The 15,839-nt window shown below is 39.3% G+C and overlaps 2 protein-coding genes across 2 annotated transcripts in view; one reads left to right on the forward strand and one right to left on the reverse strand.

Moving 5' to 3' along the window:
* Positions 1-256: 256 nt before the first annotated feature.
* Positions 257-11,001, reverse strand: C2H3orf85 (chromosome 2 C3orf85 homolog). Its single transcript, XM_030471905.1, has 4 exons — positions 10,920-11,001; positions 3,117-3,265; positions 2,814-2,899; positions 257-1,032 (listed from the first exon to the last, which is right to left on the reverse strand). The coding sequence occupies exons 1-4, from the start codon at positions 10,966-10,968 to the stop codon at positions 954-956; spliced, it is 363 nt and encodes a 120-aa protein (XP_030327765.1). The 5' UTR covers positions 10,969-11,001; the 3' UTR covers positions 257-953.
* GUCA1C (guanylate cyclase activator 1C) overlaps positions 4,770-15,839 on the forward strand; it is a 109,010-nt gene continuing 97,940 nt past the window's right edge. Inside the window, exon 1 of the mRNA XM_030471904.1 lies at positions 4,770-5,578. Within this exon, the coding sequence (XP_030327764.1) occupies positions 5,477-5,578 (102 nt within the window). The 5' untranslated portion in view covers positions 4,770-5,476. The remainder of the gene's footprint in view (positions 5,579-15,839) is intronic.

Genomic DNA, 15,839 nt, shown 5'->3' on the forward strand with positions numbered 1-15,839 from the left:
ATAAAAAGTGAGCAAAAACTACCTGCCTTCACCTACCCTGCCGTTGAGGTTACCTTACATTTTGGTTTCCCAACAGGTCCTCTTGTCCATGCAGAAATTTTGACCAGGCTTAAAAGCTTTTAGTTGCTAGCGGTGTATTAATAACACATAAAAGAAATGTGGGTGCCCAATCCTTTATTCAAAGATGTCCTGAAATAAGGCAGATTAATGGGTAGGAATGGCGAAATTTCCAAACTCAAGAACTTGGCATAAAGAACATTTTGTCATAATCACTTTTATTAGAAAAGGAGCAGTGCAGAAGTGTGTCCACCAGCTCCTACTTTCCACAAAGTAAGAAAAAACAACTCGCAGTGGCAGATGTGGCTTCAGTTGGTTTTGGCATTCAAGACCAAGTACAGAAGTTTAAATGCAGAAAACAAAGCATAGACGTGATATGGATGTATACTATAATACCTACCAATTTGCCCCCAGTACTTGGAAAAAATGGAAATGTCCTTGAAGTACAGAAGAATATTCTTCTTACTAGCCAAACCTGAAGCAAATGTGCTCTACTTCTCTTACCCACCCAAAGTGACTGATTTCCGTTTCTTCATTGCCTCTTAAAAATGTAGCTAAAATACTGAGAAATAAAAATGAGGTTTTCAGTCACAGAAGCAGGAATGTACATTTAAAAACAATTGTTTAGTCAAAAAACGTTTTACCTGAAAACACAGGGGTTTTTAAAATTAATCTTCAAAAAGTTAATGGCTGCCTTATCTTCAACTTCTTATTCAATTTACCATGACTTACATCTCACTTCTACTTATGAATATAAAATATATAGTATTGAGAGGATTAGCATGTTCATTTTGGTTTTAAACAGTGGGATGAGATAAAGTCATCTTACCAAATACATAATAGCAAATACCTAACATGCCATTTCCTAACATGGTCAGATACAAGACATGTAGGATTTAACAGCTCATCCTTGTCTGTTGCTGGAGGTGAGTCCCAGACTGCTGTAGCATATCCATGTAAGATCTAATTTTGTCACTGGAAAAGATGGAATAAATTACTTTTAGAAAAATTTTGCAAAATTAATTTAAAGGTCCTGTTGGCAGCTCCAATATTCAAAATTTCATGCTTTTGTAAGTATTTGTTTCTGGACCAGATTCCTGCACATGCTGTATAGGTTTGCTTTTCTTGGCCATCTCAGAAATATCTCTAATCATGAACCATTGGGTAGAAAATAATTTTTTACTGTATCCATAATGTTTTTTGTAACTTCCAGCTTGATGCCTTTTCCACTATATGCCTTCATAAAAACTCTGGACCTTAATTTCCGTCATACTAGCATTGGGAAATTTATTTCGGTCTGGGAGTTAACCAGCCTTGCTCTGACATCAGAAACATACTTCAGTAGGAGTACCTATAATTGTGTTTCTGTAGACTGGCTTTAATCCTATCATATGGCAATCATAGGAATTATCATTCTGGAGGGAGAACTCATCTTGCAGTATGCCTGGCAGTGCTCAGGATCACAGCCCTCAGACATATGCATTGAAGAACTAATAATTAGATGCAGTTAGGCATTTTCTACCTGAATAGTTTTTCTAAGGGAAAAGATAAGGTGGGTTTTTTCCCAGAAAACTGGATAAAGAGTCTTCAGGTAATTTCACATTTGTCATAAGACAGAAGTAACTGCTGGAAGTCAAGCAAGCTGCTGCCCATATCAGTATTAGAAATGGTGCTTCCTTCCAGTCGCACAAGGACACCAGCCGAAGGCTTGGCAGGGGGGCAGAGAAATCATGACTTTTAGCTATTCTCTTCTACTTTGCTTCTGCTCAGTGAGTGAAACTGGCATCACCTTTCAGGTGGAACAGTCCTTGAAAGCTCAATCTTACACTCTCCAAATCAAATTCTTATCTCATAAAAAAGTGCTTTTCAAAAGCCAAATTTCAAAATGAAACTCGCTTTCAAAATGAAAGCTAATTTGAAGTCAATAAAATTCAAAGCATATTCAGTTCAAAGTATATTATGAGAAGAAGCCTACCCATTTTCCTATTGGTCATTACAATTAGGCTGATCAGATTGCTGTGTCTTAGTAACCATTTTAAGTACTGAAACTTAAAGTTGTATGAGTTTAGTTCTATTCACTCCTGTCCATTTCAAAGGACTGCGGTATCTTGGTATGACGTGTTTTGTAGGAATAATGTGTGTATTCTGTGCTTATCAAACTGAATCAGTTAGTAGTTGTTCCCTAAATTTGACAACAATATGTCCCAAAAATGTGTACATTTTAGCACAGTCCTAAACAATTTCTCTGTGACAATTTGAGACTTCATTTCATGTACTTGTGTGCTCGTCTATAAATATGGGTTTCACCAACTGCTGTCTCATTCTCTGTTTTGTTCTGAGGTCTTATTCTACACTGAGTACAGTTTTGTTACTAAAATCGATGAGGGCTTTATCTTTTATTTTTCTCCTCAGGAATTGCTTTCTGTCTGCTTTTAAAATCAATTATGAAGGATATATACCTGCAGTTTAGCTTCTGTAGATTTTTTAAAAAGATGCATATTCCTTCAGCTTTTAAGGAATTCTTCCAAAGCATACTTAAAAAAGAACTTGCCACAATTTAAATAACTATAAAGCTTGGACAGGAAAAACAAATCTTTAATTTATCAAGATATCTTTTATAATCGAGCTTGTTCATGTGCCAAGTTATGCCACTAAGACCCAATTGCTAGCACTGTTATATTGGTCAGTTTTACTTACTTAGGTACATGAATGCATTCTGAGTTTATGAAATGCTCTGCTGAGAAATCCCATCATACTTAGCAGTCGAAGGATCAAAGGCAAAAGGAACCAAGCCCATGTAGTATTGTGCTGTGTCTCTTATAGCTCTCCATGATTTACTAACCTGAAGTAGATCAAAACAGAAAAGAATATTATGAGCTTTGATACTGAATAAATACAGTTTGTGACTACTGAGCAACCTTGCCTGCACTGATAAACCAGATTTCCCCCTTTGACCCAAGGGGTTACTGTTCAGTGTTAATCCCAAATCTGTTTTGTTTTGGTTTTGTTTTGTTTTGTTTTGTTTTCAATAGGTGCTGCAAGATGATGGAAGTAAATACCCGTTCAGCCACAGTGTGTCCCCATGCATTCTGGCTGCTGCTTGGGTCCCAGTAGTTCTGAGAAAATAGTATCTGTCGTTTAAGTCGTATAAATTGATTTGCTGATTCTTCTGTCAGAAAAGGTGCTCCAAGGACACCTGGAAAGGAAGCTGAGAAATATTTGTAATATCAGAAAAATATTTTAGAATGTTCACTTCAAAAAACATACTTATACCCAAAGAGCAGGACCTGTAGTTTAACAGATAACAAAGATGTTCCTACATTAGATCTTCAGAATACTTCTTTTTTTTAAGCCTGAAGTTAATAAACCAGCTGCTATAAATCATTATTTTGCTGTTGAATCCAGAGTAAATAACGTTACAATCAAATTAAGACACTAAGTTATTTTTAATACAAGATGTCGTGACTGAAAAGAAACTTGGACTGGATTTCACTAGTCTCCAGTGTGCTGAGAAGCCTGAAGTCGGTTGGTTTTTCTTTTAAACCCAAAACCTATCCATAAATTTAACTATGCTTTCTAAAGCTCCTAGTTTAGATGTAGTAATTATTCTCATTAGTAGCAGAAGAGAAATTGCATGTGTAGAAGTTAGTCTAAAGAGTAAAAGATATTGCATTTCTAATCTTGTTATTGTACTGCTTTAGACAGCTTTCGAGTTCACCCCAGATGCTGAAGTACTTCTTGTAGATCTTGAAATAATCATCCTGCTCAAGGAAAATGGCTCAATTCCTCACTAACTTTGTATGAAAGGCCCTGCTACAGGATAAGTCTTTTCTTTTAATGAACCACTGATTAAGTTGAAACTTGGATACATAAGTCAAGCTGAGGCCAATGTCTGTAAACAGCTGTGCTCCAATTTAATGAAGTGGTTTAAACGCACACCTGAGTGTGACCTGCACATACTTGGTACAGTTGGGCCAAGAACTTGAACCCTTGTCTATTGTGTTCTACAATGGGAGCTCCGCAGGGCAAGCTATTTTCTCACTGCCAGCTCTCCAATGCCCTTATTCCTGAATCTGCAGGGGGAAAATCCTAACTCAGAATGTTGAATGTTTGCTTTTATGTACAATGCTTAGCTGAATCCAATTCACTCACTATTATTGCTAGCTTTCCTGATCATCAGCAATATGGTTGCTCTTTATTTTTTTAAATAGACGAAAATGTACACTGAATGCATGTAAGTAGCAGATACGTGAGTTAGAGTATTTGCTGATCCTTTTCACTTTGTTTCTTTTCAAAGCCAAAAAATGCTTGAAAAGAAAGTGAGAAAATGCTTGATTATACAGTAATGAGCAACAACAAAAAAAAAAAAAAATCAGTGAAGGTGGTTGTCATCTTCGATCTTAACAAAGACATGAAAACATGTGTTAGAAAATTTACTTAGCAAGCAATGACACTCCTAGTAGTTCCTTCTTTCTTCAGTTTCTTCAGATTCCAAATTACTATTATCAGAAACTGGAGGCAAAAATTTTGGGGTAGGGAGTTTTCAAGGAGCACCATCTTTTAAAATGTTAACAGCTCCATGTTAAAAACTAAGCTCAGACATTTGGTGTGAAGACTCTTGTTGTGTGAACTGCTCTCTCCCTTTGGGAACTGAGAAACAGCTATTTCTGTACTTCAGAAAATAAGTAATATTTTGGCCCGGGGAAGGCAAAAAAAAATATTTCTTGCATTTGTCTATTAAGCTGCTACACTTCTGTTTGAGAGCTGCACAGGATAAAACTAATCTCATGCCGAATTTCACTATTTCTCTGGCAATTTATTGTTATTCAGTAGAAAAATCTATTAAATTCTTTTTAAAAATTCTTTTTAGTGAATGTGGAGAGAGCTTTTTGGATATTAAATATTTTGTAAGCTCATGATTACATTTCTGGGCTGAGATATCTGAACTGGGACCAGAAATCGGCTCAGTAATAGGCTTTACTTTTGTTTAAACGTATATAGAGTTATTAAGGGCCATTAAACATTACATTTTATCACCAATATGTGCTCTGGCTTTCCAGCTTCATGGTAAGTTAGAAAATAACATCATTAAATGGCTCTGCTTTTTGTGTTCCTTCTTCCTGCTGCCAGCGTCTTCAAAAAATGAGCTCTTTCTGCTGGTGGGACAGTGGGATGTTGTCTTGGCTACTGAGGTGCAGAGTGTTGTGTCTTGAATGTATTAATTTTCCATTTTTAACATCCAGTCTGCTCTGGCTGCACCTGTATCCAGTGGCAAATGCCATCCCTAACCATACTGAATATTCACTTTGACTAAAGAGGACTTGCATGCTCCAAGGTAGGTGGGGGTGTCAGGTCTGCTCTTGGCTTCTTCCATTATTATTGACACCCAGTTCTTTTTCTTTTCCAGCTGCTATCTCATATGCTGCCACCTCTCACCTTTAGCGCCAAGGAGCCATCTCTGCAGGGCTTGTCCCTAGCTGCTGGGGTACTCCAAAGGTGCATAAGTATCATAAAAAATCAGGTAAGTGCCTTTATATTCAAGCTAGTCCTTCAGGCTTAGCTCGTTCTCTCTCCATTTTACTGTAATGATCATTATACATCTCTGAATAAGGCCAACTTCACCTCCAGAAGAACTCTAGTGAGACTATTTCTAGTAAAACCAAAAATAGCCCTGTTGGTCTTCCTCTGGGACTAAACAGACAAGCAGGGTTGCAAACTTGCTTATACTCTGGCAGAGTTCAGAGAAAGTCAGGTCTTAAAGCTCTAATGTATGGAATCAAAGAATGGTTTGGGTTGGAAGGGACCTTGAAGATCATCTAGTTTCAATCCCCCTGCCATGAGAAGGGACATCTTCCACTAGACCAGGTTGCTCAAAGCCCCATCCAACCTGGCCTTGAACACTTTCAGTGATGGGGCAGCCACAAGTTCCCTGGACAATCTGTTCCAGTGTCTCACCAAGCTTGTAGTGAAGCATTTTTTCCTAATATCTCATCTAAATCTACCCTCTTTCAGCTTAAAGCATTCCCCCTTGTCCTTTCACTACATGCCTTTGTAAAAAGTTCCTCTCCAGCTTTCTTGTAGGTCCCATTTAGTTACCGGGAGGCTTCTATAAGGCCTCCCCTGAGCCTTCTCTTGTCCAGGCTGAACAAACCCAACTCTCTCAGCCTGTCTTCATAGGAGAGGTGCTCCAGCCCCCTGATCATCTTCATGACCCTCCTTTGGAATCACCAGACTTCGGGGGCATCAGAGCAGATCTCTTTATCTGAGTAGCCCCTCTGAGTGCATAGTCTTTAGTAAATAATCTACGTCTTGCTTCAATTTAAGTTTATCAGACTAGGTGTAATTTTTTTCCTACCTTTTGAACAGCTTGGGAAAAGATTGTGAAAGAGTTTGTTGCTCAGGTAGGTGCTTTATAAACACAGACTATGCCTGAAGGACTGCAGCTCTCCATCTTGCAGAAGACTAGCACAAAAACCAGGAGAAAGGAGTTTCAGGCACCTGGGTGTGAGACTAGAGAGAGTTAGGAACAGGTGGGTAGCGGTAATGAAATGGCTCACAGTGAATGAAGAGCTAAAAAAAGGTTGAGTTTCAAATTGTAGTGAAACAAAGTTAACTCACTGAGAAGAGTAGTCAGACATATTGTAAATTAATGTTTTTACTCAATACTGTTTTCTCTCTTCTATCTTAGATAAATATGTTATTTGAAAAACACATTTAGGGATTAATGGCCCAAAGGAAAAATAGCATGAATGTGTGCAGGGGTGGAACTATTGCAGGCGCTGTATCAGCTGTTACCAGTTAGAGTGTTTCTTCTCATCATCTCTTGAAGATTCACTCAGTGTTCTCATATGAAAAACAAATTATAGAAAAAATTGGCTGTTTATAGCAAACAGATGTTTAGCTTGTGTAATCATTGCCTTCAGCAGGTAGTTTTGTCTATCTTGTGCACCTAAATAGATTTTTCATGGGGAAAACTATTAGTAATCATTACTGTTATGGTGTCTTCTGAGCATCTCATTTTGGATTACTGTGAACTGTTATAAGACTAAACTTGAGAGAGAGGATATGGTGGTAGAACCTTGTCATCTTTGCCAGAATAGCAAATGTGTACTTAATCCAGCAATGACTACTAAGAAAAAAAAAAGAAACCACCTACTTGATTATGAAAAAGACATATCAAATAGCTTGGAATGTCAAGGTAATAATGTCAACCTGCATAGATCTTAAATTATTGTGCATTAAAATCTCTTCATACTAGACTCAAATGGAAGCTTAACTGTACCGTAAAGTGATAAGTTTCTAGAAAGCAAGATGGTTGCTGGGTGCAACCATAAAGTCTTCCCAGAAAGACATCTTTTTCTATCACCTGAATGATCCACTTCATAACACAGTCAAAAAAGGTGAGAATGGGATTAAATTTTGACACCTTTGCCTGCTTAGGCACCCATTTGATTGATATGCATTTTCATTTTTAAAAGCTAAGCAGTATAAGCCATTTTGTGCTTAGCAGTCTTTGGGGAGAGTAGTCAAGCCACCATTTGCATGTCTAATAGTAGAGTTAAATGATAAGAAGACAAGACTTCAAATTTGCTTTAGTACAGGATATGCTTCCCCACACCTCTTCCCCAGGGAGCCTTTTTTATCTAGATCAGCAGTATTGTATAAGTGGTAAGGAGCAATCTCAAGGCTTGGGACCAAAGTTTATCCCTGGTGTGTATCTATCACAGAGAAAAGTGGTTTAGCTCTGATTTGCTGTGATATTTACAAAAAAATTGACAATTACTTAGCAGCACTTCAGTCACTGTGCACATTGTCATATAAACTGGACCTATTTGTTTCTCTCCCTAGTTTCTGAAAACTATTGCAAGTTTCTGACAAATTGAAAACCTATTGCTGAAGTTATTCATTTCAATGTAATTTAAATGTCAAAAGTTGGCAATTGCTCTGGCTCCTTTCTTTTTAGTCTAATAACTCCTATTATTATCAGCTTTGCTGATTGACTGGTCAAAATGTCAGCTCACAGGGATAAGGATGCCAGTCTTATCAGCACTTTAGGACAGAGCTTGGACAGAGACTAAACTTGGGCAGAGCTAAACTTCAACCTTGGACACTTTAACCTTGCTGAGGTGGCTGGTGCTGACGTGTTGGGAACTTTGAAAAAGTAAATCAAATGCTGCAGCTCACGTGTGTTTCTTAAGGTTAGAAATGAGCCATAATGGACACCCCCACAATCCCCCCCATACATACACACTCCACAATGCTTCACCTGTCTAGCATTCTAAGTCCAGAAAAGATTCACAAAGTTAGACCCAAGGACTCAGTCTAAGGATTCAGAATAGCACAGTGCAACAGTGCAAGCACTGAACGAAAACTGTGGAAGCAGCTGGTTTTCACCAAAGTATTTCTCTAGGTCGTGTGGCACTCCATGGAAATCAGGATGTGGTTATCTGTCCGGACTTTGCATACATGGGTGTATTGCAGCAGGGATAGGCTTTTGGATTCTGCAGGTCACCTTTTCTCAGCTGAAAAGTACAATTACATTAAAGTCAAACACCTGTATATTGCTTTTTCAAATGGTGAAAAAAACCTGTGCATATGCACATTGGCCATGTATCCTAAAGTGTTTAGATGGTAACAGGCCTTAAAATTAAATCAGTTAGATTTGTTGACAGCAAAATTCTAAGTCACTGATTGTTAAGTTTTTTAACATTGTTCATATCACCCAGCCTCTGAAGTTTTGGTCTCATCTAATTTTAAAGCTTGAAATACACTGTTCTTTGACAATTCCTAATTTTATGGCACAGGACATAAGAGCTCTCTGGTTCAAGAGATGAGAGCTCAGTCATTAGTAATTGTTAGAGGTACAGCATCAGCCTTGTTCTCTCATCAGCAAAGGCAGACAAGTTACAGACACTTAATGCAGAAATAGGTATGCCACACCAGCAATGTGGCATACACACATTGCTGGTGTATGCCAGGGGTCAGGAAAGTTGCCAGATATGGGTAAATGGCAAGGCAATTTGGCAAAAATCCTAGATAATCTGAGGGAAGGAACTACTTTCCTTGCAACAAAGTACTGAAAAAAGCATTGGTCCTTCTCACTGGGTCCTGCCAAAATTTCCTTCCTAACTTCTTATGTGGCCCTAAGTTTAATGTTGAGCGAATGGACAAGACACACCCCTGTCGGCCATCTGAGAGACTTGAATAATGATCCCAGTGTCAGGATACCGCTCTCTTGTACCCCATCCCTTGCTGCTGCACTCTGCAGAGGCTAAAGAAAATGTCTAGCAAACAGTCCAGAAAGCCCATTGCCAGAAATGTTATGATGTTTGTTATGGGGAGTGATTTACAGCAGCTGAGTTGATGGTATGCTGAAGAATCAGGCTCTCACTAATGAGTCTTATGGCCTCTGTTTTAATTCACCACCACCTTGGTCATTGTGGAGAGGATTCACAATTAATGAAAAACTGAACTGTTTGTGATCAGTTAAAACTTTTAAGACTCATTAAAAATCAGTAATAAATAGTTCTTCCTGCCCTTTGAAAACAGGAACCTGGGAAAGAGGGCAAACAAGACTGTTAGGAAAGATAGAGACATAAGGGAGATAAAATCAAAGTTTAAGTCTTCCAAAAGGAGGGGCAGCAGGCTGTTGTGATCCCATCTTGGCTTCAGGTGACATGGCTTGTGTCATAATGGTCTGCAACAGGAAGGAGGTGAGGTTCAGGAAGACAGGAAAGTGCTTAGGAATATTCCAAGCTCAGGGGCACAGCAGCTTGGGAAGTGCAAATAAGGGGAAAGGAAGAGCTCTAACTTGCAGAAGAGAGAAAGGCCCTTTCCATCTCCTTCCCCCCCTACAGAGCCTCAGAGCAGCCAAAACTTAGGATCATATGACAAGGAAGATAATTTAGCCCATAAAAGAGTACACCTGGCTGTGGTTCCAATTCACAAAGCAACTTATTTATGATTCAGCATTGGTTAATTCTGCCTACCTCATTTTGCCTTAGCTCTTCACATCATGTATTTACTGCATGTGTGTTGGACCTCTTAGATCTAAGAAATGCTTTTAATGTGCACAGGTGGATGGAGCATCTTTTCATGATGCAGGCAACCACCTGAGAAGTCAACAGTAGTTTCCTGCCTACCTGGTTTGTTGTAATTTCGTGAGGAATAAATTTATTTCATAACATGCGCATCACTGATCACTGACTCTATCAGCCTGTGCTGCTTTGGGAAGAGCATCCTTTCAGTCTTGCTGATGCTGCAGCCCCATTCAATTCATTTTCACTCTGGTCCAGTTTTTACAGGGTGAATCTAGATTTTAGGTGCCCCGGTTACAGGGTGTTGTGAAAGTTCAGTGGTCAGACAGACTGAGAGCTTTAAAAAAATCCATCTCCTTAAGCAATTCAAATCAGATGTCCTGAAAATCACTTATGAAATAGATCATTTAGATCCTTATAAATGCATGTGAAATTGTTTCTTGCATAAAATAAATGTTGAGATCAGAATAATGTTCAGGGAAGACTCCAGAAAAACAGTATTAAGCTCTTCCTATGATTTTAACAGTTCAGGAAGTCATTCTGTAAGAATCCCTTTCAGACAGAAAGCATCCTCGCTCCTCATACCTGAGAGTTTGAGGACTAAGAGTTCAAAAGCAGTCAGAAGGAGCAAAATCAAGACTGTATTTCATAGAATTTGCTATGCAGTCTTGTGCTCGCCCACTCTCCCGTATGTCCCTGCTGCAGTGATTTCCAGTTAATTCTCTTCCATCAGTGCTGTTCTGGCGGTTACACAGGTTTTTTTTGCCAGCTGACTATTTAACAAACCAGAAGGGAATGACATGAGACAGGGTGCCAGGCACTTACCTGTAAACACCAGAGCAGACACCAAAATCTGAAACAGTTTCAGAGACATGGCAAATAATCCAGAAGATCTTTCCTTTGTAAAACGGAGGCAGTCATAGGGTTTTATACTTTGTTATCTTTAGGTTTATAAATCATTTACCAGATACTTGTAAAACGTTGGTGCAGGCAGAGGGCAGGGTACAGTGCTTAGTTCAGATTTGTCTTATATGCCTCTGTACACTTTGGACTTTGCAAGCTGAGCCTCAGATGAGCTATAATGCCTCATTATTGTGTGGATGGATGAAGTTCTCCATAAACCTTATAGTACAAAATAGCCCATTGGGCTTGTTCTGTGCACGCTGAACAGGCAAGTGTCTGTGAGTCAGTCTTCTGCATGATTATTTTCGCCTCGTTGTGGTAATGGGTATGAATGGTTTATAGTCTGATGTGAATATGAATGGTGGGAAATGGTGTTTGAATCCACCTGCTCTGAGAGCTGTGCCTAAGTATATGGTATGTTTTAGCTGTATAATGCTTGGATTGACAAAAATAAACCTATGATAAAACTGACCAAGAAAGCACTAGAGCACAGAGGACAGGGGGTGTTGGGTTCCTGACCTGAATCAGGCACAGGTCACAGGGTTTCTCATTGGTGTCTGGACATTGTAATGTGGGACATCACAAGTTCATGCTGCTTTACCTTTCCCATCTCTCCAGTTAGATGTTGTCTTTTTATACACAATTCATTGTCAGTAATGGTTGTCTTGCTGCAGACCAGTTTATCTTCAAAGCTCACCTACACCAATGAAAGTGGGCCACGGAAAAGCTAAGCTCTGTTGGTGAGTTCATTCAGGTGGGTTGATCTGCAGTTCACCAGCACAGGCGTGAGTGTACTCAACAGTCTTTACGTCAGGGAATTAGACCTTGCTGACGTTACAGGTCAGGGACCAGACTCCATGCTGACAGGCAGTAGTACTTCATTCTTGCATTCACAGTGAGAACCATCCACAGTGTCTGGAGCAAAGGTCTGTTGGGAGGTAAAAGAACGTTTAGTTATGTAGTTACAGAGCCTTATAGTTTTTGTCATTGCACATTGGTGTGCAGGAAGGGAGAATATTGAACAGCGGATGTAAGAGTGGAATCCTTAACCTTGCAGTAGGTTGTTTCACAACTTTGGTATTGTTTTAGTATTGTTCTAAAAAAAATAAAAATAAATCAATCAAGCCCACTCAGCAAATTGTGCATGGAGGCAGGTGCGCTGTTCTCTAGTGCCATGTTAAGAAAAAATATTAATTATCCAAACTTATGATCAGCTTTCCCCATCTCTGGGCTACTAAACTAAATGTTGGATGTCAGCATTTTTGTGCACTAGCATAAAAGGTGTAAGGTCTGGGACTTTTGCCAACGGCTGGCATAGGTGGTTGTGACAGACAAGTTCTCAAGAACTATAGATCTACCAGAAATAGGTTCCAAGAGAGCATACAAGTTATCCTTTCACTCTCAAAATTTTCTGGGCCATCTCCTCCAGCCTCTTCCATGCTTCTCTCTTACATGGACCTGCCCTTCTATTGCAGTTTCCATAACAGAGGTTTTTCCTCCCAGTTCCTAGTATAATGTATGGAAAAACGTTAGGTGTCATTTTACATTTCTTGCAGTTATCTCTTCTTCAATGTGTAGTCTGCTTGTAGAGAAAATTGCTAGTGATTTTGCCTAGGCCAAAAGAGATTACAGCAGCCAGTAAGAATTCACTGCTACCTGGGAGCAGATCACAGGGAGTCATGCTGGACTGGCAACACAAACCCAAGACCTAGGCTCTGAGTTCAGAAGAATGCAAGGGTTGCTCTGCTGTAGAGTGGGATGATGATCAGCCAGATTAGGCAATGATACAAGATCCAGAAAACAGCTAAACTGAAGACAGCATGTCCTTTAGATGTAGAGTTCCATAATACCTGAAGACTTGTATTGCTTTTCTTTGTTTCATCACCTATCTTGCCACCCTCCCTTCCCTGTCTGATTTTGGTCTTGCTCCTGGCCCCTGTTCTTCCTTGTCTAGCCTGCCCTATTCTGCTGTCTTCTCCCGAGATTTGTCTTCCTTCTTGTTTCATGCTCTGCAGTTTAACATAAAATTATGCCATGCCCATAAAACCCAGCTTCTTTAGACTGAAGAATTTATAAGTCTCTTATAAGGAGAGTGGCTTCCTGGTGTGCTTTCCCTTTTCTCCTCTTATGTCCTGCTTCTCATACAGCTGGGTGTACATGGGTGTACAGCTGTCAGTTCTCCCCCACCCTGCCTCCTACTGCAGTCCTACTATTGCCCAGTCTTACCTCTGCTCAGAATAGCCAGCGTTCTTCCTGAAGCCCTGTAATGTATATTTAGTCTTGGGCTTGCATATGTCCAATTGGCTCACATACAAAATCTTTTAGGAGACAGATGTGTTCTTAGCTGTTCTTTGAGGGTATTATATAGGCAATCTGGATATCACTAAAAACTCATGAAAAGCATGAATGTGTTCATTGACTGTAGAATTTTAGCTGTTAATCACTAACAGTTACAAAGGCTGCAATTTTTTGGATGATTTATAACTTGGCCCAATGGCTCAAATTTTCATATGGAGGAATGAATCACCATATCATTTTCATATGATGCCCTCCCTCTCATGTCAAATTTCTATTCCCTACTTTCAAGCACAGAAAACTTGTTCAAAGGAGTTGTTATCAGAATACTCAGTGCAACTTAAACTCCCCCCCACACATCCTTGTCTCATTTGCAGAAATAGCTGAGATATTGGCTGAAATGCTTCCAAAAAATTTCAGCCTGAGGCAGACACCTGATACTTTTTTTTTAATAATTTAAAAAATCAGACCAAAATATAAAAGTTTGACCAAGTTACAGACAAGTGAAAGTAGAATTATATGAAGGGACATTTCAAACAATCTTCAATGACATCAGTCTTATCAATAAGGTGCAAGGTAGGCTTCAACAGCGAACTCTGTGTTAGGGAAAGATCAGAACATTCTTCCTTTTGCATTTCATAATCTTAGACAGTAAATCACCATTTTGGAGGGAAGATCTATGTTCTTCCCCTACTAGTAGAATTTTTATTTATTTTTTGTTTCTTTCAGGAAAATGAATAAAACCACAAAAGTGTAGCTGATTATAGCTGAAAGTTTTGGGAAGAAAAAAAAAAAAAGAGGTTGAGCTCACCTTAAAAATATTTGAGAGGAGATGATGACCACTGGCTGTATAATGAGGTCTTCGTTTACTTGAATATTTTTTCAATGTATTTTTCACCAGTGAAGTAGTTATAAAATAGCTAATTTGTAAAATATATGAGAGATAGGGGAGCTGAATATCCTTAAGATTGCTTATTGCTTCAAGTTCATTGAAATCAGCTAACATAAAGTTATTGAGAAGGAGCAAACAGGTAGGAAATCATATACATAGTCTGGGTTAGGATGCAGAAAGTAAGATAAAGTTGAACAATTTGAGCTGGAAGATTCACTTTTTCTTCCTCGGTACCTACTTCACAGGTGTGTCTCCCAGCAGGAATCTTAATTCTTTTGATCCAATTTTGCTATCTAAGTATAATGTCAATCTTTCAGACTTTGTAAACTGTTATGTAACTGTTGAAAAATGTCACATTTTTCTGGTGTATTTAATATCCAATTCCTCATTTGTTTCAGCTTGTCTAACATTTACCAGTTCTGTTTGTTCATCTCTAAGACATCTTTGACCTAAGTGGATGTGCCTGCACCAGTGTTGAACTTTATTCTTTAAGTATCTGAAAATGCCTGTTTTGCTGTGGTGTCTTTTTGGAGTAGAGATGAGACAAATGTAATATTTAAAGGAACATAAAACATATGCAGGATGTGAAAAACCTCTCAAAGCAGAGAAAACATGCATGAAATGTTGTACTTGGAGAGCAATCTACTATGAGGACTCAAACCAGGATGTGTATTAGCAGCATAAAGAGCCCACAAGTTTCTTTTACCTTGTCTTGTTTGGCATTCTCTGCTTGATTTAGTCTAGTTAGACTGAGCAAGGAGGTAGTGCAAAGGCAGACTTTTGATCCACCTAAGTGAAGCAGACCTCTTCCAGCAGCTATGCCTTAGGAGTACAGTGTAAGACCTGTCTTACTGGGTTAAACTGGAAGCCTGGCATCTCAATCCCGGCTGTAGCCAGCAGCAGATGTCTAGGGAGGGAGCTAAGAAAACAGCGACCATTGCTGTCAGCATACCTTCTGTACAACTGTCACATTGTGGCTAAGGACCTGAAGTCAGGCAGTCCATAGTTCAGTCCATAACTGAACTAGGTGCTGTGTTGAACTCTGAACCTGACAACTATTGTGGCAATATTTCTTCCATTACTTTTGTCTCATGGGGAGAACCTGGCTACGAAACTCTGAATGCTGTTTCTTGCAAAGTAGGAAGGCTAAACTTGGGACTGTTTGTAGTATGGATCCTGCTGCAGTTCAATAGAAAAGACGATCCTTGGCAGGAGTTTTGGGAAAATACTGGGGGATTCTCAGTGGTTTCGGTCAGTCACTGATTCCAGCTACTGTATTCTATATTCTGTCCTGCTTCCTCCAAGCAGTCTTGGAAGACACCAGCCATTAGCCTGGCACTGAGGGTACGTATCCACTCGTGTCCTAGGGGAACTCTAGTTCCAGCCACCGCAAGCAGTGCAGGGGAAAATGTCTCTCCAAAGTCATCACCAAGGTCCTAGGAAAGTTAAGTGAATTGTGTTGACTAACCTGCCTTTACAAACTTTTCCTCCTTATAGGAATTCATTATTCCCTACTTTTCCAAGGTGATGGTATAAAGGCAATTTGTACAAATCTGTGTGCAGTGCAATTGAGCTAAGACCTACAGAGAGGTCTAATGTGAGCAAGTTAGCTGGACCTTTATTAGTCACTATTTCAAATGCCTCATGTGTTTTGA

The sequence above is a fragment of the Strigops habroptila genome, chromosome 2, assembly GCF_004027225.2.
Source record: "Strigops habroptila isolate Jane chromosome 2, bStrHab1.2.pri, whole genome shotgun sequence".
Lineage (NCBI taxonomy): Eukaryota > Metazoa > Chordata > Aves > Psittaciformes > Psittacidae > Strigops > Strigops habroptila.

Excerpts from the sequence above, each read along its gene's own strand:
- C2H3orf85 (XM_030471905.1), bottom strand. The coding sequence starts at position 10,968 with ATGTCTCTGAAACTGTTTCAGATTTTGGTGTCTGCTCTGGTGTTTACA. Across the intron at positions 2,900-3,116 it reads GACACACTGTGGCTGAACGG|GTTAGTAAATCATGGAGAGC; the intron begins GTATTTACTTCC and ends GATCTACTTCAG. Across the intron at positions 1,033-2,813 it reads TTTGATCCTTCGACTGCTAA|TGACAAAATTAGATCTTACA; the intron begins GTATGATGGGAT and ends CATCTTTTCCAG.